At 49.9% G+C, this 24,819-nt stretch overlaps 1 protein-coding gene across 2 annotated transcripts in view; it reads right to left on the bottom strand.

The window, feature by feature from the left end:
- Positions 1–730: 730 nt before the first annotated feature.
- The window catches only part of HGSNAT (heparan-alpha-glucosaminide N-acetyltransferase), a 32,553-nt gene continuing 8,464 nt past the window's right edge, over positions 731–24,819 (bottom strand). The window contains exons 3-19 of one of the 2 annotated variants that reach the window (XR_008201470.1): positions 21,400–21,536; positions 21,052–21,173; positions 18,515–18,584; positions 14,740–14,809; positions 14,015–14,112; positions 11,949–12,025; positions 11,307–11,337; positions 10,034–10,194; positions 8,968–9,083; positions 6,863–6,984; positions 6,336–6,462; positions 5,272–5,358; positions 3,616–3,693; positions 2,681–2,751; positions 2,469–2,581; positions 1,387–1,815; positions 731–1,287 (exon numbers count right to left, since the gene is read on the bottom strand). Coding sequence is in view for 1 of the 2 variants with exons in the window: in XM_052661315.1 (XP_052517275.1) it covers positions 1,634–1,815; positions 2,469–2,581; positions 2,681–2,751; positions 3,616–3,693; positions 5,272–5,358; positions 6,336–6,462; positions 6,863–6,984; positions 8,968–9,083; positions 10,034–10,194; positions 11,307–11,337; positions 11,949–12,025; positions 14,015–14,112; positions 14,740–14,809; positions 18,515–18,584; positions 21,052–21,173; positions 21,400–21,536 (1,662 nt within the window). In the remaining variant the exon portion in view is untranslated. Of the gene's footprint in view, positions 1,816–2,468; positions 2,582–2,680; positions 2,752–3,615; positions 3,694–5,271; positions 5,359–6,335; positions 6,463–6,862; positions 6,985–8,967; positions 9,084–10,033; positions 10,195–11,306; positions 11,338–11,948; positions 12,026–14,014; positions 14,113–14,739; positions 14,810–18,514; positions 18,585–21,051; positions 21,174–21,399; positions 21,537–24,819 lie in introns of both variants that reach the window. The other variant, XM_052661315.1, reaches the window with a different exon arrangement.

The following is a 24,819-nucleotide window of genomic DNA, read 5'->3' as shown; positions in this document are numbered from 1 at the left end:
CCCACCTACACTGTTCACGTTCTCCTGACAAGCTGTCCACCTCCTCCCAGCACAGCCCACTCCACGATGCTGCCTGGGCCTCTCCAACAGTGAGATGCAGCACAGCCTGGGGCAGTGGACAGTGACTTTACAGGAGGGACCCAGGGAGGGAGGCCAGTTCAAAAACGATTCCAAGAATCTGGGCAAGAGGAGCAGGCGGTGACTGTGTGAACGAGGACTTCTGGGTGGGAGCCGGAGACAAAACTGGTAAGACTCTGCAATGACTGAACGCGGGAAAGGGGCAGACAGGAGGGAAGGCGGGTGAAGCCGAGAGACGGAGGGTCAGGTGTGTGCAGAGCTGGGGCAGCCCAAGATATAAAGTTCTGTGGAAGAAGCGGGCAGGGGGTGCCCGGATGCTGGCGGTCGTGCAGGTGGAGGCGTCCTCGGGCAGGTACAAGTTGGGATGTAAGTTGGTGCAGAGATGGGGTAGTTGGAAAATACGCCATCCACGGGGCGACAGCTGACGCCGGGGGGCGGGCTGAGGTGAGCCCACCTCATCACGCAAGGATGCTCCACAGCGCGACCTTTCTGCCACAGAGAAGCCCTGGACGCAGGACACGGCATCATGGGAGTGCTGGTCCTCTGTGTTCTCCGCCTTCACACCCGACAAGCGACTCTGTAGTTTGGTGACTCCAAGCGGGCAAGCTGCCTCCACTGTGGAGGGTCATTCTGAAAGGAGTCACTCCAGTGAGAGCTTTTTAAACATCATTTATTTTGAAGCGTTTTTGGTAACAAAATGATCTCTTCTAAGGATTTCAGGAAAGCCACTGATGCCTCCCACCCCACTGGGTCCAGGGGCTGGAGAGGACCTGCCCGGCGAGGATGGCAGAGCACGCGGGCTCCTCTCTTCCTAGAGACAGAGGATGGCTCGGGGGACCCTCCCCTCCAGATACACAGACGGACGGGTGGGAGGCGGATGGGCAGACAGATGGAGAGGTGATGAGCTCAGGGAGGTGCCTAGGTAGGTAACTGCTGGCGAGGGTGGCCAGGAATCACACGTCTACAGTTTCACTAATTTTTCAAGTGGGGAAATGCAGAACATGGCTTCTGAGGGAAAGGCATTTTTTTGGACCCACCCATACCTTACGGATCTGAAAGGATATTACTTGGACTTTCTTGGAATATTAAACCACGTAACCAAAATACAGTAGACTATGCCACTGTCCGTGACGCCCAGTGAGCTTCACAGTCAGACACGGCAGCGACGGTGGCGTCTCGGTCTCCGTGGACGAGCGTGGGAAGTCAAGGCTGCAGAAACACGGTCAGGGAAAGCAGACCCAAGGTGGCTTCATCCGGCGCAGAAGCAAAGGCGCCTGGCCATCCCTCGGGAAAAGTTCAGCCACACACCCTGAGAATGAAGTTCCAGAGGCAGCCGTCCACCCAGCAGATGGAGCGAAGAGACCATGGCGGGTCAGCTGCCTGAGTTCTGCGTGCAGAGGCCGAGTTGGACAAGCTGTGTCCCAGTCGACCAGCCTGAGCATGTCTGCATTGCCCCTGCGGGAAACACACAGCCCATCTGTTTTGTGAGCAAGGACTCCGGTCAGTGATCCCCGGGGCCCAGTGGTTCTGCCAGGAACGCATCTCGACTGGGGCCTCAGATTTTCCAGAACACCTTCTTCTTATAGAGGACGTAGGCGATGAGCACCCACAGGGCGGTGGCGACCGTGTTCTGCACGAGGTGCTCCTTGTGCGACTGCTGGTCCCCCAGCTTCCACTGGAAAGGGAAGTAGTTGGCGAAAACCTCGTGGCCCACGTACACCAGGATCGAGTTCATCCCTGGGGAAACACAGCTGGTCATCCACCTAACTCTGGACGCTTGACTTTGGTTCAGTGGGAAAAGAGAAAAAGCACCCACTTCTGCTATCGGCTATGGTCCAAAAATATAAAGGATGGGTATGTTAAGAGATTTGAGTGTAAATCACATCCAAAAGTTAGAAAATACTCCTTTTGTTAAGTGTGACTCTGGAATACTAAACCTGAAAGTCAGAAATATTAACTTACATTCTCTACCCAGAAAACCCGAGGACCAGAGAGAGTAGCTGCTACTGGACTTGGGGCTGAAATGAGTCACTGAAATCACCTGCCACCTCTCGTCTTGGGCAGAAGTGCGTCTAAACCGCCCAGCGTCCCCGGGTGGCACCTCCACATAGCATCACTCATGCGTCATCTCTAGGGTGCATGTGTGTGGGGGGGTGTTCCAGGAGAGGGCACAGCCCCTTTTCTGAAGTGCCCGCAACCAATGACCTGCCTGAGGCCAGTCGGGTGCGTTTACGACCCCACAAACGAAACGGTAAAATGGGGGGCTGCCTGGGAACAGAGCCAGTGATGCCTGCCTGGGGCCCCTGGGACACGCTCCGCACCGGCCACTCGTGGCCTCCAGCTGGTCCTCTGAGTGCCCTCCTCTGGGCGGCCTGGGGCGGGGGGCTCACCCGGGTAGAAGAACGGGGCTCCCGTCCACAGCCCCTTGACATCCACCACGGGGTAGAGGGCCAGCAGGATGAGGAAGGCCAAGGAGCTCAGCGTGATGACGTAGGAGACGGACCTGGGGGACAGCGGGCGTCTCAGGGCCTGGGAGAGCGCCGCGGATGCCCGCCACCCCCCTCCCCACCAGGTGTAACGACAGCGGGGCTTCTGCACCTACCAGAGGTTTTTGTTTACTGGAATAAAGCCTTCATTTTCAGATGCTTTCGTCAGAGCCACAGAAACAAGCCCCTGGAGGTGGGGGTGGGGTGGGGAGAAAGATGTTACAAGTTTTTTCTGGCATCTCCAGAAACAACGGTGGTTCCAAACTGAAAACCAGGAGTGACTTCCTTGCTTAGGGAAAGCTGAAAAGTGTGCCCTCCGTTTTACTCTTTTAACTAAAAAAACATGTTTAAGATGTATCAGTATGGGCTGCCCTGGTGGTCCAGTGGTTACGAATCGGCCTTGCAATGCAGGGGACATAGGTTCGATCCCTGGTCCGGGCAGAGTCCACGTGCCACAGAGCAACTAAGCCTGCGCACCGCGACGGAGCGCCCGCGCACCGCAACGGAGCCCACACACCCCAGGGCCAGTGCTCTGCAACGAGAGGAGGCCCCGCGATGAGACACTAACTAGAGCAGCGCCACCCGCCACACCCAGAGAAACACCTGAGCACAGCAATGAGAGCCCGGCACAGCCAGAACAAAAATAATTACATACATAAACAAGATACAGAGCTAAAAACACTCTCCACAAAGCGCCTTCTCAGCACTGCCCTGATCAGCTGGAGTGAATCCTTGGAGGAAGCACGGCCGCAGGGTCAGAGGGGAGAGGAACGCCAGGCTTCTCTTCTGCCACATGCCGACCTGCTATCGGGGGCCAGGTCCTGCTGGCAAAGGCCCCCCCAGAATCTACCCCTCCGCTCCGTTTCCTCACGGGTTCACTGACTTCCTTAAAGAGACTTCTAAGAAAACCAATCTGAGTATTTAGGCCTCGGGATGATGAAGTGAAGAATGTTCCAGTCTGACAGCTGTGACCCCAGGGCTAAATGTTTTCTTTCTTTGAAACGTGAATGTGTGAAGCGAAGGAACTTCAGTGAGGGAGGGGGTAACTTACAAGAAGACAACCCCAGGCAGCGAATCTGATTAGGATGCCTCTGGTCTGGTCCTTGTAATACAGGAGTATCTTCCCTGCCTGGGGAAGAAAATGCAGCATGACCAAGAGAACCAGCTGGTTCTTGAATATCAAATTCTTATTTCATAGGCACCCAGTGTTCCAGGACAGACTCTCCTGCAAGCACTGTGGTTACCAGGGAATGAATGGTCCCCTGCCCTTGGCTAGTGGGGAACAGAGGCACAGGGACCACTGGGGAGGGGGCCGCGCAGAGGCCGCGCTGCCGGGCTGAGGCCAGGAACGCGAGGCAGGAACAGTGTTGGGCAGCCTGGAACAGCAGGCATGCAGTGTGTCACACGGTGAAAGCACACAGCCGCCCTGCTGGGCTGCAGGTGGTTCAGAAAGGCCAAGGGGGTGAGAGGTGGGAAGGAGGGAGCAGGCGGCACGAGCCTTCTCCCACAGGCGATGGCAGCCAAGGAAAGTCACTCCCCTCAGCCATGTCACCAGGGACCAGCTCAGGCTGGGCTGCTGGATGGCCCCGTCTGTCAGGGGTAGAGAAGAGGGACAGAGGCAGTGTGGACCCAGAGGCAGGGAACACTTTAAAAACAGAAAAATCTGCACTTTGCATAAACCACCCCCCAAATTAGGATTTTCTGAAAACACTGAAGAAAGTGTTAACAATAATTTATAAGAGCTAAAACTAAAATGTCCTGTTCTTGGAGCCTTATGTGAATTAACTTATTTGCGTGCTATTAACTTATATAAATGCTATTGAAGCACATGGGGTACAGAAACACTCCCCAGACGGCCAGTGGGTGCGCTGGGTCCAGGCACGGGTGGCGGTCAGCTCTCCTTACCGGAGTTAGGGCACGCACAGATTTACCTGGAGAGCATACGGGGGATTAAATGCATTTACAAATAAAAGCAGCAATGTAAACTCGACAGTAGGCAGCATCTCTACCCAAGAAATTATTGAACCACCAAAATGTAAACACTGCAGACCCACACTGTCCCACACGGGAGCCACTGGCCACCTGTGACTATTCAAGTGTAAATTTAAATGAAATAAAACACCAGTTCCACCACATCTGGAGGACTCTGCAGCCACACGCAGAACAGCCTCAGCATCACAGAGGTCCCCCAGGAAGGGGTACGTGGTCTTTCCCCTCCTGGTCATCTCCTCTCAAATAATGGTTTCTGACACCAAATCAGGAGAATTTCAGGAAGGAAAGTCTGGGCTGCTCAGAATCTTAACATAACTGTCTCTGAGAGAAACTGAGAGCCACGGGTACTGGCTCAGGCACAGGGTATGCATAATCTGAAACTGTGTGTCGTCCATACAAAAGGTGACAGGTGACTTTCCAGACGCGGTCCAGCCCAGCAGGGACACCTCTCACCCTGGGGCTGCTGTTCCCACGGCTGAGACGAGCCACATGAGTAAAAACTTCTGAGACTACCGGAATAACACCTAACTACATGAGCGTGCTAACTTTTAGCACCCTCTAGTTGTGACGATCTGTCAAACAGAAGCAGAATTTATTAGGCCTCAACTACAGAGAAGATTGTGCGTCCAATGACTTCTTTTAGTCAAATGGACATGTGGATGAGTGATGAGTCATAAACTATCCGAACACGCATTCTCATGAAATGAATAAATACCTGAACTCCCAAAAATGCCATCACGATGGAGTTGATGGTTCCCAGGATGCCCTCTGGGTCATAGGCCACCTCGGTGTGGTAAAGCACCTGAACAGAACAAGAAGACAGGACTCACTAACCAACCGAAAGCACACACAAACAACTCGCAGACAAAACACAAACTTCACGACACCCCAGCAGTCAATGTTTTTGGTTTCGCTGCAGAAATTCACTGCCAACTTGTGGCCAGCCCACTTCTGGCCAAGAAAGTGTGTGCTGTGACACTCTGGAAGGAAACGCGGATGTGAGCCCTGGTGCAGGGCAGCCACCTTGACCTCAGGTGGCCCAGCAGATGGTGCTGGGACCCATGCCCCTGACACAATGCGTCCCTAGCCAGCTTCAAACAGTATGGCATCTTTTACTTTTCAGGTTTATCCTTTGGGATCAAGCCTATTGTGGCACTGAGTTCTTCCTTTCCTCTTTCAAGGCAAATAACATTTAAAAATACATTTGTATTATTTCATTATAAAAGAAATGGTTATTGTAGAAAAGGCAGAAGTTTGGAGCCAGTTATTGTCATGGATGCTGGGGGCATCAACAAGCTCTCCTGCCCCAGCTCGCCCCAGCCCTCTGGGGAGGAGAGCATCCTGAAGTAGTAACGGCAGAAAGCTCTCAGCTGCTCCTGGGTTCGTCCCTGAAGGGAGCCAGCTCTCGGGAGTCACCCCCTTGCTGGGCCACCCACATCCCACCGGGGATGTCAAGGGCCTGGTCCCACGCCCGCCCCACTGAGAACACCTCTGAGGGGCCGTCCCAGCCCCAGGACACCAGCGGGGTCTGCGTGACAGTCCCCCTGCTCGGTCCTGCTTCCTCCAGCCCCACACAAGCTGATCCCAAAGCGCTGCCCACCAGACCTCCCCTGTTGGAACCTCCCACCCTGCCTCGGACCTGAGACCCACAGGAAAGCACCTCGCGCACGGTACAGTGAGTCTCTCAGGTCAGCCAACTTCAGACACAGCTTGGCTCCGCCCCCGTCTACTCCACTTCCGCCCCTCAGGGTCCATCCCGGCCGGGCGGCGCCCACTCACAGCGGAAGAAGGGTGCTGGTAGAGGTGCTGCTCGCCCAGAAGCAGGCGGTCCACGTAGCCCGCGGCGCCGCCCGTGCAGTTCCGGTACCTGCCCCCGTCTCCAATGCCGCCGGGCCCCAGGTAACCGCTGAGGAGGCGAGAACACAGGCTTCACCCGCCAGGCAAGGGGGGAGGGCTGCACACGGGCAATGTGCGTGCCTACCACACCCCCAGAGCACCGCCAACTCCCACCCGCCCTGAGCGCTGTGCACACCCCCTGCAAAGCCCCTGACTCCCTGGCCGCCCCAGGGGTGAGAAAGGGGCTGCGACCCAAAGTCCATCCCCCCTCCCGCTGACGCTGGGAGACCTGCCAGAGACGGGCCTCTGGACACGCATTCCACCCCCCTCCTCCCCGGCCCCAACACCAGGGAGTCTTCAAGAACAGAGAGGAAGGAGGTCCCGACATGGGCAGGCTGACAGCTGGAACCCGGAGGCTCCGAGTTGGCATAAAGGGACGTGCAAACGGGGTTCCCCACAGGGCTCCTCACGTGGGGCACCCGGGAACCGGTAAGAAGAAGGTCAAGGCCAGCCAGACGCCTTCCAGTATCAGCACGAAGAGCCACTGGGGCCAACTGGCCGTGATGTCCAGCAGAGAAAAGCAGCTTCTCTCCTGGGGGGAGAGGTCACACATAAAGAACACGTGTGAACTCAGTGCAGGCAGAATGGGAAATAACACGCAGCTGCCTGTGTATTCAGGAAGCTCCTGTGAGGCTCCTCTCGGCCTTGATGGTGGTAACACAGAAGAGATGTGTGTTTATTCCAAACGCAGATACGCCACCTCTGTGACACGGGCTTCCCTGGTAGCTCAGCTGGCAAAGAATCTGCCTGCGCTGCAGGACATCAGGTTCAATTCCTGAGTGGGAAAGAGCCCCTGAAACAGGGCACAGCAACCCACTCAAGTATTTTTGCCTGGAGAATCCCATGGACAGAAGAGCCTGGCGGGATACAGGCCAGGGGGTAGCAGAGCCGGACACGACCGAGTGACTAAGCCCAGCATATGATATGTCACAGAAAAATGCTAGTTGAGAAGTTATCAGTGGAAAATGCTACTCTTGTATGCAAGCGATTTAAAAAGAGATGTCCATACAGAAACGTGTACACGAATGGACACGGAATCATTATTCACAGCAGCCAAAAACTGAAAACAGGTCAGCTATCCATCAACTGATGAGTGAATACAAAACATGTTACATTCAGAAAACAGAATGCTATTCAGGAGTGAAAAGGAGTCAAGTACTCACGACATAACATGGATAAACCTCAAAAAATATTCTGCTAAATGAAAGAAGCCAGACACGAGAAGCCACATACTGTGTGATTCCATGTCTGTGACATGTGATTCCATGTCCAGAACAGGCAGATCGACAGACAGACAGCAGATTAGGGGTTGTCTAGGCCCGGGGGACCTAGGGTTGGGGAGTGGCTGGGAGTGAGACAGGGTGTTTTCAGCGGATAATGAAACTATTCCAGAATTAGACAGTGGTGATGACTGCACAGCTATACCAAATGTCCCTCAATTTCACACCTCAAGGGTGTGAGTTTTATGGTATGTGAATTATATCTCAATAAAGCTATTACTTTAAAAAGAAATACAACTGAATTTTAAAAAGGAAAATGCAATTTCAGCTTTGGGAGCTCTGCTGGTTGAAGGAAGAAGGGGTACAGCCCACCTGCTCCTGGTGTGCCCACAGCCCCTGGCTCCATCATGGGGGCCTGGACAAGCCTCGCAGACCCTCAAGTCTCCCATGGCTACCAAGGTCACATCCGGGTGAGCACGGCAGCCCCATTGTGCCTTCAGGAGCCTGCAGCAGAGGGCACGGGGTGTGGGCAGGGGGCGGCTGACGGGGGGCAGGGTAAAGGAGTGCTGGGTAAACGCACTCCAGCAACACACAACCGAGGAAGCCTTACGGGAAGAACCAAGAGAACCTGGGATTCAGGGATGAGCTTGCTAGTTACATAGGAAGGAGCGGGAACAAATACAGCTTACACAGCTAATATGCTTACTGTGAAGTAGAAGCCACATAGAAAGATTTAAACACTTCCACCTAAAGCCTTGCCTCCACTGGGGGGACAAAAAAAATAGCTGCCATCTGAGTAAACTGACTCGGCAATTTATAATAAGACAGAAAGTAATAATACAAGAGGTGAGACACATTCACCTTACAAAGAAGAAACAGGAAGAAGCCCAGGGCAGACCTGGCACCTTCCAGGTCGCACCTCTGCAGCCTTTGTGCGGACAGCGAAAGGTTCTATGAGGTTTCCACAAGGAGACTGAAACACTGGCAGCGACGCCCCCGAGAGGCTGGGCTAGTGCAGCAGACGATGGTGCTGCTGTTTAACGCCATCAGAACGCAGGGATGAATGGAAACTGAACATTTATTAACACGGTAGCACTCATGGTATGTGTTCTTGATCTCAATTTAATAAAAGACGGATATAAAGACTCAACAAAAATAACGACTTGAAGAGAAAAAAGAAGCTTTGCAACAGAGTTAAGAGAGTCTCGTTCTCTTTGGTAGGGCGCTGAGAACTAAAGAAGGTTCTGGCACTTATACGGGGACCCTCCCCCCTTTATAAAGACGGGGTTGCTCACCGAGGCGCAGGTCTCCGGCACGGGCTTGGCGAAGAGCAGCTCCAACACGGCAACCACGAAGTAGGTGGCCCCCAGGCGCTGGAGCACGCCGGGGATGCGCGCCTTCTCCCAGGACACTGCGGGGCACCGGGCAGGGGCGTCAGCCAGCACCACTCGCTGACCCCAACCCAACACCGCCTTCTCCCGCGGGGCAGACAGACCTCTCCCGCGCCCGAGGAAGTCTGTTTCTGCAGCTTGTGGAGATGGGACCAGGTGGTCAGGCCACCTCCCCACAACCCCCCCGCCGCTCCACCCAGCAGGGAGGCTGGGCACAGAGCAGCTGAGGGTCTCTCCTCGGCGCCTCCTGCCCACGGTTCCCCGGCCAGCTGCCGGGTAAGTGTGAGCGCGAGTGAGCCCTCTGCAGCCCCGCGGCCTCTGCATTTCCGCGGCCTCTGCATTCCCGGCTCCGTCGCTGCCCCTGCACGGGGCTCACACCCTTTCGCCCGCCGTCCTGCCCCTCTCACGCCTCTCCAACACGGCAGAGGCGTCACTGCCTCCTCGCAGCAAGGCACGGCTACAAGCAGGGGCCCCTGGAAGGGCAGCCTCACCGTGAGAGCAGGTGAGACCGAAGCGGCAGGAGCAGGGCAACGGGGACCAGCGGCTGGTCTGGCTCGACTCTGCCCCTCCTACACTCGGACACAGCACCTCGCTCTCCCCACCCCACGGTCTTCCTATGTACAGAAGGGTTTGCCTGGACTTGGGAGGCACCTTTCAGGCCTAAAATTCCAAGGTAATAATAATAGGGACTTCCCTGGCCGTCCAGTGCTTAAGACTCTGCGCTTCCACTGCAGGGAAGCGTGAGTTCCATCCCCGGTTGAGGAACTGAGACCCTGCATGCCATGTGGTGCAGCCAAATAAATAAACAATAATAATAATGCCCCCAATTATACAAGCATTAGGTGTACTCGAGTAACTGTTCTTTTTTGCAGGCAAAACGTGAAGTGGAGGAACTGCATTTCTTTCAAATTATAACACATCTTTTCCCTATTTCAACCTGAATATATTCTAACAGGGGAAAAATACTTACGTGGACCAAGGCAATAATTGGGGTTCACAACGAAAATTCCTATACAGATTAACAGCAAACTCCTCCACACAATCTTTCCCAGTAGTCTGAATTTTGAACATCCCCGCTGCAGAATGGAAGTCATCGACAGAAAAATCGAAGCTCCCATAATAAACACAAACCTGAAAAAACAACAGCCCTTACGAGGTGGCCACTTCCAACTTTTTCGTCCCTACATTGTTAGTATTTTATAACCTAAGATGTAAGAGACGCAACACATGATTTCTTGAAACCACATCAGCTTAGAGGTGGAGGAAGGATCCCAGTGTCGGGCTGAAAGGTTTGTGGCCCTTCTCGTCCTGACTTAGGAGGACACCCTTTGGAACAATGGACAATCCCCACATTCAGGCAACGAAAACAAATGACTATGTATAAAATAAGCTACACGGATATTCTGTGCAACATAAGGAATGTGACCAGTATTTTATCATAACTCTATTTTAAAATTGTGAATCCCTATAGTATATACATGTATCTACATGTACTGTACATACATATATATACATATAGTATACACATACGTGGCACAGACTTATATAATGCTGAACATCAACTACACTCAATTTTAAAAAATTAACATAAAGGAACTCTTCACCAGCCCAGAGAAACCTAAGTTCATATCAGCAATGAAACACCGGGGACCAAAGACAGGAACCCACGGCCGGTTCTACGAACACCTCCAAACGACGGAGGGAAGTCGTTCAATTCAAAGTGTCGGCAGACACAAAACCCGTGCTGTACGGGAAGTCAGGGTCCTTCAACCAAGGGAACAGCCGGAGACAGCCGGGCTTACTCCACTATCATTTTAGAGTTTAACTCACTACTATCACTAACTGTTATATACATTATCAGACTTTATCAGAAATCCCTGATACCGATATACTGCGTACCTTTTAGGAAATAAGATTTTCACACGTATTTTCAGGATTAGTGGAATATTCAGAATTTATGACTTACCACAAGATTCTAGATCTCCCATATCATACGCACACTAATGAAACATTCCTTCTGAAGTCACCCATCTTTTATGTGCATGTGTCTTAGACAAGCACTACATCAGGTGTCAGAACTGTGCGTGAACCCAGCTTTCAGGAGGAGTTCATCACACAGAGGCCTGGGGGCAGCACAGGCCCGCCGCTGGAACTCAGGGCCGGGGTCAGGAAGGTACAGCATCAGCGGAAAACCAAAGCTGGCGGATGGGCCACGAAGAGCAGGCGGAGGGTCTACAACTCACCATGGGAACACAAGGTCGGCCACCGTCAGCCCTGCAGAAGGACACAAGCGTGACAGTGAAGAAGGGGCCGGAGCGGTGGCACTCCCCAACCCGGGACAGCGTCCCTCTCCCACTGCCTGGCACATCCCCAGGAAAACCCCTCCAAGCAGCGCTGAGCTGCCCTGACTTGGGCTGGGGGCTGGCCGGGGCCGCTTCCATACTTCCAGCCTGGACAGAAGTATGCGGACGGTCTACGATCTCAGGGAGTGCTGCTCAAAACTTGTCCTAAACCCACCTCCTCCCAGCCAGATTCACAGCCACGAAGCAGCACACTCACACCCCCCAGATCCACGGCATCCCCAGGAGGACCACGCTTCTCAGGGCAGAGCGCCCCCGAGGCTGTGGCATAAGGCGCACCTAGAACAGGATGAGGACCTTATATCCACATTCTAACACCCTCTGCAGAGCCCACATGCTGGCACCGACCTCTGCAGACCTCTGGGATGACAAGGAAGCATTGAGGAGCCAGGGTACACAAAAGGGAGGGGGAAAATGAAGGCTGAGGTAAAGGTCTAAGGTGCCGTCTGTGGGGATGCATCTCTGGGGCCTCTGGGGGCGCTGGAGGGGCCCGAGCCAGCCAGGCGCCCCCGGGCAGGGCCTCACCGTTCCAGCTCGAGTGCTTGAAGTACCAGTATTTCCCGCCTCCATAGTTCACGAAGACCATGAGGATGAGTGCCATCCTGCAAAGCGACAGACACGCGTGCTCAGGGCCCGGCCATGTGCCCGGGACGCCTGGCTGCAGGACGCAGTGCTGCCCTGATTGTGGGCAGACCCTTCAAGAGCAAGAAACTCCCACTTCTCAGCACCGCAGGGAGAACCCCGCACGAAAGTCCTCTCTGCCATTTCCGACATGATGCCTGAAGAAAATGTGCCACTAAACCCTGGAATTTGAATACGGTGCAAAACATTCCTGATCACTCGGTTTCGTGCTAATTGCTTAAGTGTTTCAGGCTAAGGAACTGCAGTGGGAGGGCAGAGTCATTCGGGTCAAGACCTGGCTTCCTCTTTCTTGGATCCACTGGACCTCGGGTGAACCTCCCATCAGTTCTGGGATAAGGAGGGACACCCGACCCAGGGACCATGACAGAGAGTTACGTCCATCACCGCACCGAACCCGTGCTTGAAACATCTCAGCACTAAATCAGTGTCAGCCCCTGAACACCCGGGAACATCTCCAGAAGAGAGAAATACAGTAAGACAGATTCTGAATGTGGGGAATAAAGACAGGAGTGTGTTAGCGGGGTGATTTGTGGGAAATCTGGAGCCTAGAAATCACCTGCTGGCTCAGCTGGTAAAGCATCCACCTGCAATGCAGGAGACCCCGGTTTGATACCTGGGTCGGGGAGATTCCCCTGGAGAAGGAACAGGCTACCCACTCCAGTATTCTTGGGCTTCCCTGGTGGCTCAGCTGGTAAAGCAGCCGCCTGCAATGCAGAGACCCCAGTTTGATACCTAGATCGGGGAGATTCCCCTGGAGAAGGGATAGGCTGCCCACTGCAGTATTCTTGGGCTTCCCTGGTGGCTCAGCTGGTAAAGCAGCCGCCTGCAATGCAGAGACCCCAGTTTGATACCTAGGTTGGGGAGATTCCCCTGGAGAAGGGATAGGCTACCCACTCCAGTATTCTTGGGCTTCCCTGGCGGCCCAGATGGTAAAGAATCCACCTGCAAGGTGGAAGACCTGGGTTCGATCCCTGGGTTGGGAAGATTCCCAGAGGAGGGCATGGCACCCCACTCCAGTATTCTTGCCTGGAGAATCCCATGGACAGGGGAGCCTAGCGGGGGTTACAGTTCATGGGGTCACAAAGAGTCGGACACGACTGAGCAACTAAGAACAGCACACTGGAGCCTGGCCGACTGCGTCCACATCCCACGCGGTCCCTGTGTGACCTCGGGCAGCTTACTCAACTCTGAGGCTCAACTGCTCCATGAGAAATAGGGATGTTTTAGGAAGTATATACTTCACAGGACTGCTTAGAAATGAAAGATGAAGACAAGTTGGAACCAGGCCTGGCGCATAGGAGGACTCGTGTTATGATGGTTATTATTACCATTATTACAGTCGCTACTGCCTGGCTGCAGACACACAGAGAGGGGCATTCAGAGCCCTGGGGAGGCGGGGTCAGGGGAACCCTGAAAGGGCTCTGAAAGGCCTCAGTGGGGAGCAACAGAAGACCAGACCTGACACCTAGAAGTGTCTTCTCGGCCACATGGTCTCAGGCCTTATTGTCAGTGTCTGGTCCTGGCCGCCATTCTGGACCGTGTGACTCTGGGTTTGCTCTCAAAAGGGCCTGATGTTTGGGCTGCTCTGTGACTGGAAGAGGAGGATGAGGCTACCCCACGTTCCATTTCCAGGCTGGGGCACTGGCCCATCTGTGCAGCTGCTGAGCAGACAAAGGTGCCTGGTGCAGCTCCTCGCAGGCAGGAGTGACCCCCCAGCAGCTCCTGGGCCCCCGGGAGGTGGGTCTTGGCCTCTCCCCCCGCTGCTCTGACTGACCCATCCGCCTGGCTCTCACGACACTCTCGAGTCGGGAGAGGCTGCCGACGTAGCTTTACAGCAGGAGACCTTCTCCAGCCTTGAGAGCAAAGGGTGCCTGAAATACCTCCTGAAGCAAGTGTGTGTGCGTGTGAACATGCCACCCGAGGCCACGCGCCACCAGGAGCCCACGTACCCTCGGAACGTGTCCACGCAGCGGAGGCGCAGCGGGGCCGCCGACCGACGCCAGGTCTCTGGTTGGGGGTCACTCGCTCTGCTTGGGGACCCCAGCTCCTTCCAGAAAAGGGGAGAAAAATGCAAACAGTTCATGACACGAAAGAGTAAACCAGACTTTTCTGCTTTTAGGGCAGAAATCGGCAGAGTGAGAGCTGAGGATCACTGTGGCTGGACGATACTTTCACTTGCTTCTGTAAAGACCCACCTAGAGATTAGGGTTTCGCACCTCTACTGAGAGGCCGGGCTGAGAAACAACCACAGAGGATGTCTGGGACAAGAACATCCGTAGGTATGTCTGCAGGTGGACTCAGATGTGTCCATAAGGGACTGATTACGAGACAGGACATCTCATCACCATGGTGGGCCGTCACGTGTACAGATTTAATACTCATGTCTCATTCTTTCGCTTCAGTCCTGACACTCTCTACTTAACTGGGTCGATTCAACAGTGCTGCCTGCGGAGTGGATACACTGTCCACACCGAGCATCACCAGAGCCCGAGCTCCAGTCTCACAAAGAAGGAGGCGACGCCCTTCACGCGGCCGGAGGGGCTTCTGGTGGTCAAGAAGGCAGGCGCCCGACCTGGCTGTGCACACGTAAGGCAGTCTAGATGACTACATGAGGGACTGTAAATTCCGAATCCAGAAAGGCACCCAGAGCACATGGCGCATTCTAATCACTCACGGAACTGATGAGGCGATCGGTTTCCCGAGAATTGATTGCTTTAGAAATCCAATTCTGGAAGTCTTCCAAACTGTCAACAAATAAAAGGCCCGGTTAATTTATTTTCTTGGGCACAATTTTCAGAATATTATGCTGAAAGAAAATGAAAGCTCATATTCTATAAAGTCAAAGAATCACACATTTTCCGTTTTCAACGAAACGGAAGTAGAAACCAAAGTTCACAGCAGCAGTGCTTTCAAGCGCAGGACCCTGACAGCACGGCTGCCTCCGAGAGGAAGCCGGAGTAAAGACAGAGCCTTAAGAGCGTCGTGAGGGCAAATGACACCACTAGTCCCCGAGGCTGGAATTCTGGTTAAAGTTAGAGCAGCAGGGGGCGCAACAACCGACCGTGCGCAAGGCGGCAATGACGGGTCTCAGCGTCCGCGGCCGTGGGAGGCGGAGGCACCGCGACCAGAGCGGCGGGGCGGGGCGGAGCGGGGCGGAGCGGGGCGGGGCGGGGCGGAGCGGGGCGGGGCGGGGCGGGGCGGGGCGGGGCGGGGCGGGAGCAGGAGGGACCCAGAGGTGACCACACCGAGCCAAGGACGCCAGACAGAGAAAGGCCGACGCCGCGCGGCCCCGCTTCCACGTGGAACCTATCTCTGAATCAGAAACAGGCTCACAGAGAAGAGACCCAGGGTTGCCAAGGAGGATGGAGGGCAGCGGAGGGACGCAGCGGGCGTTTGGGATTAGCAGATGCAAACGGCTATACAGTATACAGAATGGAGAAACAAGGCCCTGCTGTACAGCTCGGGGAACTATACTCAACCTCCTGTGATACACCATAATGGAAAAGAATATGAAAAAGAATGTCTATATATATGTGTGTGTGTATATAACCGAGTCACTTTGCTGTACAGCAAAGATTAACATACACTGTAAATCAGTTATACTTCAATAATTTAAGTTTCAGAAATATCAGTAAAGAAACCCAGCAGAAACAAGAGTGTCAAGGTGAATGGGTGACTTTCTCTTGATTCTGATTTTATTAATATTTGTCCACCCTAAATGTAAATTAATGAAGCTAGAGGCACCCTCACGCTATACACAAAAATAAATCAAAATGGCTTAAGGACTTAAATATAAGACACACCACCATAAAACTCTTAGAAGAAAATATATGCAAAACATTCTTTGACATTAATTGCACTCATGTTTTCTCAGGTGACTCTCCCAACACAAGAGAAATGAAAGCAAGAATAATCACACTTACAGGCTTTTGCACAGCAAAGCAAACCACGAACAAAGTGAAAGACAACCGGCGGGCCGGGAGAGCATATTTGCAAATGATGTGACTGAGAAGAGCTTGATTTCCAAAATACACAGGCAGTTCTTACAGTTCAGTAACAAAGAAACAAACGATGGAGGAATGGATAAAGACGCTGAGGTACATATACACAATGGATACCACTCAGCCCAAAAGACAAAAATGAACGAAATAATGCCATTTGCAGCCACATGAATGGACCTAGAGATGATCATACTAAGTGAGCTCAGAAAGAGAAAGCCCAATACGGTTATCACTGATACATGGAATCTAAACTAGGACACAGGGAATCTCCTGGCAGTCCAGTGATTTAGGACTCTGCTCTTTCACTGAAGGGGGCATGGGTTTGATCTTTGGTGGGTGAACTAAGATCAAGATTCTGTAAGCCAAGCAGTGTGGACCACCCCCCAAAAAACTCCAGCCAGTTCAATTTTCCTATCTTTTTTGCAAATTAATTGCTCAAAACAGTATCCAAATATGATCCATATATCCAATGCATATATTTTAAATTTCTCTTTTCCCACTAGAAGTCAACTCCCATTTTTTGTTTATTCAGCACTGATAATATCACTGTCACATGAAAAACTCTGAAAGAGAACCATATAATTAAGGGTAAAAAAGGAGAAGTTAAGATGCTGGAGAAGAACTCTTGAGAGTCCCTTGGACAGCAAGGAGATCCAACCAGTCCATCCTAAAGGAAATCAGCCCTGAATATTCATTGGAAGGACTGATGCTGAAGCTGAAGTTCCAGTACTTTGGTCACCTGATGCAAAGAACTGACTCATCTGAAAAGACGCTGATGCTAGGAAAGGTTGAAGGCAGGAAGAAAAAGGGACAGAGGATGAGACGGTTGGATGGCATCACGGACTCAGTGGGCATGAGTTGAGCAAACTCTGGGAGATGGTGAAGGACAGGGAAGCCTGGTGTGCTGCAGTCCATGGGGTCGCAGAGTCAGACACGACTGAGCACTGAGTAACAACAACAAAGATGTGTAAAAACTACAGTTGAAAAAGAAAAAGCACTTATTTTCTTATACATGCTTGTTCCCCCAAGTGAAGAGCAGAGAGACAATATACTCTTTTCTGACTACTTTTTCAGATTCTTTTCTAGTTCACATACATGTGAACGTTCTGGGGCTTCCAGGGGCAGCTGGAGGCTGATGGGAGAGACACAGGGAACTTCTGCTTTGCCCACAGGAGCATCTGCCCACAGGCTGCGAAGGCAGAATCAGTGCGAAAGGAGTTTCAGTTCCACTATGGGGCAGGGGAAGTTCTTTTCGCAGGAGCCTGATGTCAGCTAGCTACTACTTTAAACATGCTGCAATAGACACATTCACATGACACGCAGCAAATGAGGACTTCTTGGTGGTCCAGTGGTTAAGAATCCACCTGCCTATGCAGGGGTCGCAGGTTCGGTCCCTGGTCCAGGAAGACCCCACATGCCATGGGGCAGCTAAGCCCGTGAGCCACAACTACTGAGCCTGCGCACCCTGCCAGTGTTCGGCAACAAGAGAAGCCACCGCAGTGAGAAGCTTGCATGCCGCAGCTAGAGATTAGCCCCCATTTGTCACAACTAGAGAAAGCCCACGAGCAGCAACGAAGACCCAGCTCACCAAAAAACCACACCAAATGAAAACACTCTCAGAAACTGGAACATTATTTGTATCTCATCAACATTCAAAGGGATGCACCTCCTCTGCGAGGACTGCCTGAAAGGCAGTGAGGCTAACTGTCTGCTCAGTAGCAGGCAGCTCTCCTGCACAGCCAGGGTTCTCCGCCACGGAAGCACACTCTTTCTAAGTTCTTTCTTCCAGATTGGATCCGGCTCACCAAGAGCATCATGTGGTGTTTCCTGAGACTCTCACCGGCTGAGCATGCAGAAATTCAATCCTATTCCTTCTAAGAGGGAAGACCTTCCCTTGGAAAGATGCAACGCTGGGCCTGAGTCTAGTTCACTTTCTTCTTCTCCAGCTCACAGATCCACTCACCAGAATGGCAGTTTACCAGCAGAGGGGAAGGAATTCCCTCTCTGAGCTGGCTGACCCTAACCAAGGGAGAGTCCACCCCAAGGTAGGAGGTCCTGGCCGCAGGAGCTGGGGCCGGAGGCATGGCCTCAGGGCTCAGAGCTGAGAGGAAGAAGAGAGTCAGGGTGTCAGCATCTCCCAAAACCATCACAGGCCACTTCCACACGCCACGAAGCAGCATGTGAGTCCTCCAGGAAACAGTGATTGCTCAAGCTTTTTCTTCTACGTTTCAGCCACGTGGAAGAACTGAAGGTAAAGATCCATTCCAACTAGGTTATTATTTCCTTGAAGTCAGAGACCATCTCTTATTTGACACTGAATCCCTAACACCTAGGGTGGCGTGGTGGACACAGTAAATTTTCATTTAATCCAGGAATAATGATCAAACTACCTTTTCTGAACACATTTTTTCTATATTCACTTTCCCCAGTGTGCCTGCCCCAACTTACCTCAGCAAGAACCTCAGGAAGGACACCACGATGATGAGCGCCATGCCAACAAGGAATGCGATACACACAGCTGCAAAAATAAAAGGAAAGATGTCATCACCAAAAGTGTAGTCACAAGCATCGAGGCTGCCATGTCATTGCAGTTAATCTGTGAATGAAAAGTGCAAACAGAATATGAAGAAGAATGTATTTATATGTACAACTGAGTCACCTTTGCTGTACAGTAGAAATTAACACAACATTGTAAATTAACCGTACTTCAATAAAATAAATGGAAAAGTTAAAAAAAGGAAAAAATGCAAACAAATAAAAATGGCAACATGAAGAGAAGGCCTATATCCCTTATGTGAAATTTCTTACTAACAATTGAGAATACGATTCATGACTAAAGTGCTAATTTTCATCATGAGAAATATCAAACATACTCAAAACTACAGACCATTGTATAATAAACCCATATACACTTGTAGCCTAGATTCTAGAATTTCAGACATTGTCACTCTTGCTTCATCTTCATTCTCCCTTTTTTTTTTTTCGCCTGAAGTCTTTTAGGCAAATCCCTGACATCAGTTATTTCATTCCCACATCTTTGGGATGTACATCTTTAACATCATGCAACCCTTGACCTGACCCCCCACCCCCCAGGAGGACATTTCCACAGGACTCTGCTGAAGACACATAGCCTATCCCTGGTCACAGGAAGGCAGCAAGCAAACCCAAGTAAGAAGACAACTGGCCAGACTTCTTCAAAAGTGTCTAGGTGGTGAAAGATCAAGAAAGCCTGATTAGAAGAGATGAGATTGGCTTAGAGGAGGCCTGGGAGACCTGACCACTAAGTGCCCTGGAACCCTGGACGGGAAGAGGACACTAGAAAGACAGCTGGAGAAAGCTGCGAAGTCCAAAGCTCAGCTAACAGCACTGGGTGCGTGTCAGGTGCCTGGTTCCAGAAACTATACAAGGGATCACGGTACTGTGATTACACAGATCAGAGGCTTAGGGGAAGCTGGGCGAAGGGCATATGGGAACGCGTCCTTGCAATGTTTCCATGAGTCTAAAGCTATTTCAAAATGAAAAGTTTCTTAAAAATGGACCTTGTGCTGTATAGGCACAACGTGATTCAAAATAAATAACTCCCTGGCTAACACTGACTCCGTATTCAAATTTTTCCAGTTGTCTTGAAGACACGTTTTATAGTCCGTGTGTTCAAATCAGGACCGAGGCGAAGCTCACACCTTGCACGTGTTGTTACGCTTCTTAAGTCTTGTGCATTCGTCCACAGTCAGGGACTTGATTTACACGAGGCTGGCCGTCTCCTATTAGGGCGCCTCATTCTCGGTCTAGATCTGCCAGGGCGCTTCCCCCCGTGTCGCTGATCTCGTTCCTCTGTCCTCTGAGTGTTCTGCAGATGGGAAGTCAGCTGTTCAGCCTTGGTCGAGAAGGCCCACTTTCCCGGCAGGGACACTCTGCAGGTGCGGCGTCTTCACCAACACGTCCCATCAGTAGCACCTCCTGCTTCCCACCGTGCACCTGATGCCCACGCTCAAGGGGTAGAGGCCTGACCCCTCCCGTATAAAGTCCCCCTTTCATCGGATGGTTCCATTCACTCACGGTTTTTGCCTAAATCGATGGTTTCATTGGGTGTTGCAAGGTATTCTACCACATTACTAGCTGGATTCTTCTGTAAAGAATTTACCCTCTTCACCTAGGACTACTCTGTTATCCTAAAATAGTCAAAAACAGGAAAGGCATGACAGATGATCCTGCTTTTCCACTATTTTAATTGCATCAGTTAACATCAGGTGACCCTGTCACTCCCAAAGGCAACCAAAATATTGTTTCTGTCTGGGGACGGGGGCCTTGTGCTTTTTAGCCTCACAGTGAAACTCGTTGGTTTTTGTTATGTTCAGTGTGTTTCCATCAATTACTTCATTATTCTTTTAATGGTTGAATCTTCCCACGTTGGCCCTTTCACGTTGCCTCTTACTGATGTTCTTCTGACACAACCAACCAGTCTTCAACAGCGTCACTGCGAACAGTACTTACTGTTTGGAACAGCCCCAGGGACTTCTGATACTACCTACTGGGGACCCGGAACGACTCATTTCCTCCAGAGGAGTTTAATTACAGACTGAACAACTCGTTCAGAACCCAAGAGGATGTCTGAACTGTCAAAGACACATACAGAAAACACTGTATTCTAAATCCTAAAACAAGGAAAGATACCTGACAGTCACCTGCCAGATTGCTAGCCAATTTCTAGTTTCTTTCCACTGCATTAACTGTTTTTGGCTTATTTATGCTTCAAAATTAAACCAAAAACAACTATGAGAATATGGGGATATATCAAATATTCTCATGTATCATGTAGTTTTCTTAGTATATACCAATGGCACAATAAATACACTACAAATATGCCATAATGAGACAGACAACCTGTAATCCAGGGTTTGAATTACACAACATGTTGCAAACAATACTCAAAAACTGAAATGGCTGAAAATGCAAACTCTCAGAATCAAGCAAGAGCATGTACGTACGAAGGTTACTGTCAACCGGCTCCTTGTTGACGACCAGGTCACAAGCAATTTCACTGACTCCGTCACGGACGTGCTTTACCAAGACAGAATAGTTTCCAAATTCTCCAAATTTGTACTCCAGCCTACAGAGGTTAGGTAAAATGAAGAAACACCGTTAGGTTAGGAAATAAGGAGCTGGATACTGGTGATGCCGTCCAGACAGAGTGAGAGGCGTTTCTGAGTGGAGACCAGGGAAGACACAGAAAGATACTCTGAAAGAAGGGAGAGCTAGAATCCAAACAGGAAAAAAAAAAAAGAAAGCAGAGAGAACTGCAGATTTCAGTAGGTCACATCAAAGCGGGTACGAACCTACAGACTTCCTTGTCCTCCGCGGTGTCGTTCAGCTGCAGGATGGACCCGTGCTGGGTGCCCACGGCCACGGCTGCGACGCCCGGCCACCCGGCCTTCCTGCTTTGCGGGACGGTGGCCAGAACCTGGAGCAGGCACTAGAGATCCAAGCACAAGCCAGGGTTAGGGGTCTGGCAGTCTGCGGTGGTCGGATATCCAACTGAAGGGCCTGAGAAAACTTCTCCTTCATGCTTGTAAACAATTTTCAAATTTCAATAATTTAGGTCAAATTTTCTATGTAAGTAGGTGTTGCTATGGAACTACACAAACCTTTATTCATAGGTCAATTCTTCACATCATTACCAAATAGAGCATCCATTAAATATTGCCTTTTATGGTTTTGCCTATAATTTAACAAATAAACATATGATTCTACCCAACTTGCATATTTATAATGGCATTAATTGATACAGCATATTCTATCACATACTATAGTTAGGAATACTTGGGCTGCTTTCAAAGCTTTTATTATTTTGTATATAAATAATAGTTTTGAAAGACAATTTAATGATATGACATTTTGATAATATATATTTATAATTTATAAAAATTATATTGTTCTTAAAGATTTACACATGATCTTCTTACTCCTTTAAATTCTTTCCCTGGGATAAATTTCCAAAAATGAGATTACTGGCTTAAAAAAAAAAATCATCATTTTAATGGTTCTTGTTACACATGGCCAAACAACATTCACATAAAATAAAAAACTGTAACAGATTAATTTCTCAGAGCCTGACCAGGACATCACACCCTTCTTGCTTTTGTTCAGGCGCTAGGAGTTTATAATACCACAGCATTCAGATTACGTTTTTAATTATCGGTAGATGTGTTATTGTTTAGTCGCTTCAGTCATGTCCGGTTCTTTGCAACCCCTTGGACTGTAGCCCACAAGGCTCCTCTGTCCACGGGATTTCCCAGGCAAGAACACTGGAGGGGGCTGCCATTTCCTTCTCCAATGCGTGCATGCATGCTAAATCGTTTCAGTCGTGTTTGACTCTGTGCGACCCCATGGACTGCAGCCCACCAGGCTCCTCTGTCCACGGGATTTCCCAGGCAAGAACACTGGAGGGGGCTGCCATTTCCTCCTCCAGGGCATCTCCCGCATGGTCAAGCAGACTCTTTACTGCTGAGCCCCATGAAAGCCCCCATCAGTAGATTAAATAATTCAGTTTTCGTTGGCTCTTTTACGTTCCCTATGGTGTGAACCACGTTAGACACCTAGTTCCCTCAAACATAACCTTAGAAACCTGTCCTCACATACCGCAACGTGAAGCGTCTAACTCTCTCAGACACTTCCCCACTCGAATGCCTTCACCCTGCTACATTCTGCTGTCTACAAAGCTTTAAACATTCACACTACTCTGGCGTGTTATTTCTTCTGTTGCTTCATGAGCATAAAGATGCATTCTGCACTTTTTTTAAGTTGTAGGGTGTTTCTACTTGAATCTCCTTGGGGTATTCGATAGGTGGGGTCAGATAACTCCAGAAGCCTTTCCCATGGTTTGCGCTGTAGTATGTTCAACTGATGCACAAGTGAGAGTCTACTGGTCACACTCAGTCTGGGCCACTGGCCCTCGCTTCTCTCTCAGGCTGCACTCACCACTGTGCTCTGCGAGGCACCTCGTTGGGCAGAGCAAGGCTCTGGACCATCTGTTCACTTTCGGGCCATCCTCTGATCCACTTGCCCACTTAAACCCTTTCATATGATTTGGAATTCTTTTTATGCAGCTTCTATAAAGTATCCATTGATGCGTTAACAGCAACTGTGTTGACTGTATAAACTAATTCGGGAAGTATTGCCATTTTCCCTATGTTTAATCATCACATCAGTGTGCGATGGCCATCTCCCCATTTAGACTATAATCTTCCCATTAAAGTTTGATCGTTGTCCATATACGCGACTTCTCACAGATCCCTCACGGATGAAAATATAAGTCATTAGAAATCTCTCAGTATGCCAACTTATTCTACCTGATACGAGTTTAAGACTTTTATATCCACATTAATTGGAAACACTGACCTGCATTTCTTCTCATGTCTTTGATAGGTTTTAAGATTAACCTAAGAATGAATCAGATCTCAAGCCATCATTTTTTTAATAGTTGTTATATTTAGGGTGGGTTTATATAGATTTAGAATTATTATTTGAAAATGAAGGAAAAAATGATCTATTTTTATGTTGAGAAATTCACTATAATTTTCAAGATTTCTTAATCAGTTGCTGATCTATTTATGTCCTCAATTTCTTTTTTTTTTGGCCACACTGCCCAGCATGTGGAATGTCCCAGACCAGGGACTGAACCCAAGCCCCCTGCATTGGAAGCACGGAGTCTTTACCATTAGATCACCAGGGAAATTGCATGTCCTCAACTTCTTGAATTAACCTTCATATTACATTTTTTAAAGGAACTGATTTTTTTTTTACTTTAAATTGATCAGTTTTAACTGTTCATTGAACCATAGTTATTTTAATCTCTGTTGACATATAAATTCTAATTTTATTAATTTCCATTGCTCTTTAAATATATCAGTAATTTATCACTTGTGTGACTTTTTAAAAAATTTTATTGGAGTATAGTTGATTAACACTGTTGAGTTAGTTTCTGCTGTACAGCAAAGTGAATCAGTATATATCCCCTCTCTGTTTTTTTAAAGACTCTTTTCCCATATAGACTATTACAGAGTATGTGTGACTTTTATTTTTTTAGAATCACTTGGCTCATTCTTATTCCCATTTTTTTTTCTCACTTTGTAGTTTCCATAGTTGCTATTATTATTGCTTCCTTTTTTTCTTGTTTGGATGATGACACTGATTTCCAAAACCCTGAGATCCTTACTCACTAGCTTTGCATTTCCCCTTTTCTTCCTGATAAACATAAAGCAGAATTCGGAAAGCAGACCGACTCTGAAACTAGAGCAAGGGGTGTGGACCCCAGCATTGCCACGTGACTGCTGGGGACCCCAGGAGAAAGTCCCTTTCCTGGCCTTAATCTCAGCATCACCGCTTGTAGAATCCTGGAATGCCGTGAGGATTCTGTGAGCTGTAACATGCATAACACAGAGCAGGCCCTCATTAAACAGAAGCTGTGACTTGTATGAATTGTATTAACATCATCTTTATTGTTTGAAACATTTAGAAACAAATTTTCATAAGAATTGCTTTGGCCAGGTCAAAGATTTTCCATGAAATGTTTACCTTTGTATTCTCTCTTCCACTATATTTTTGTTGTGTAGAGATATGAAATTGCAGAAAGTATCATTTCTGCCTGTTGTGTTTATTTAGTCTCTTTTGACAAGACATGATTGATGTTTTGTTAAATACATAAACCTTCTTGTGTGATAAACCTTTTCTTGGTCTTGACCTACCTTCTTACCATC

Source organism: Budorcas taxicolor, chromosome 24, assembly GCF_023091745.1.
Source record: "Budorcas taxicolor isolate Tak-1 chromosome 24, Takin1.1, whole genome shotgun sequence".
NCBI lineage: Eukaryota > Metazoa > Chordata > Mammalia > Artiodactyla > Bovidae > Budorcas > Budorcas taxicolor.
The sequence above is the reverse complement of the archived record's forward strand: the minus strand, read 5'-3'. Positions and strand labels throughout refer to the sequence as shown.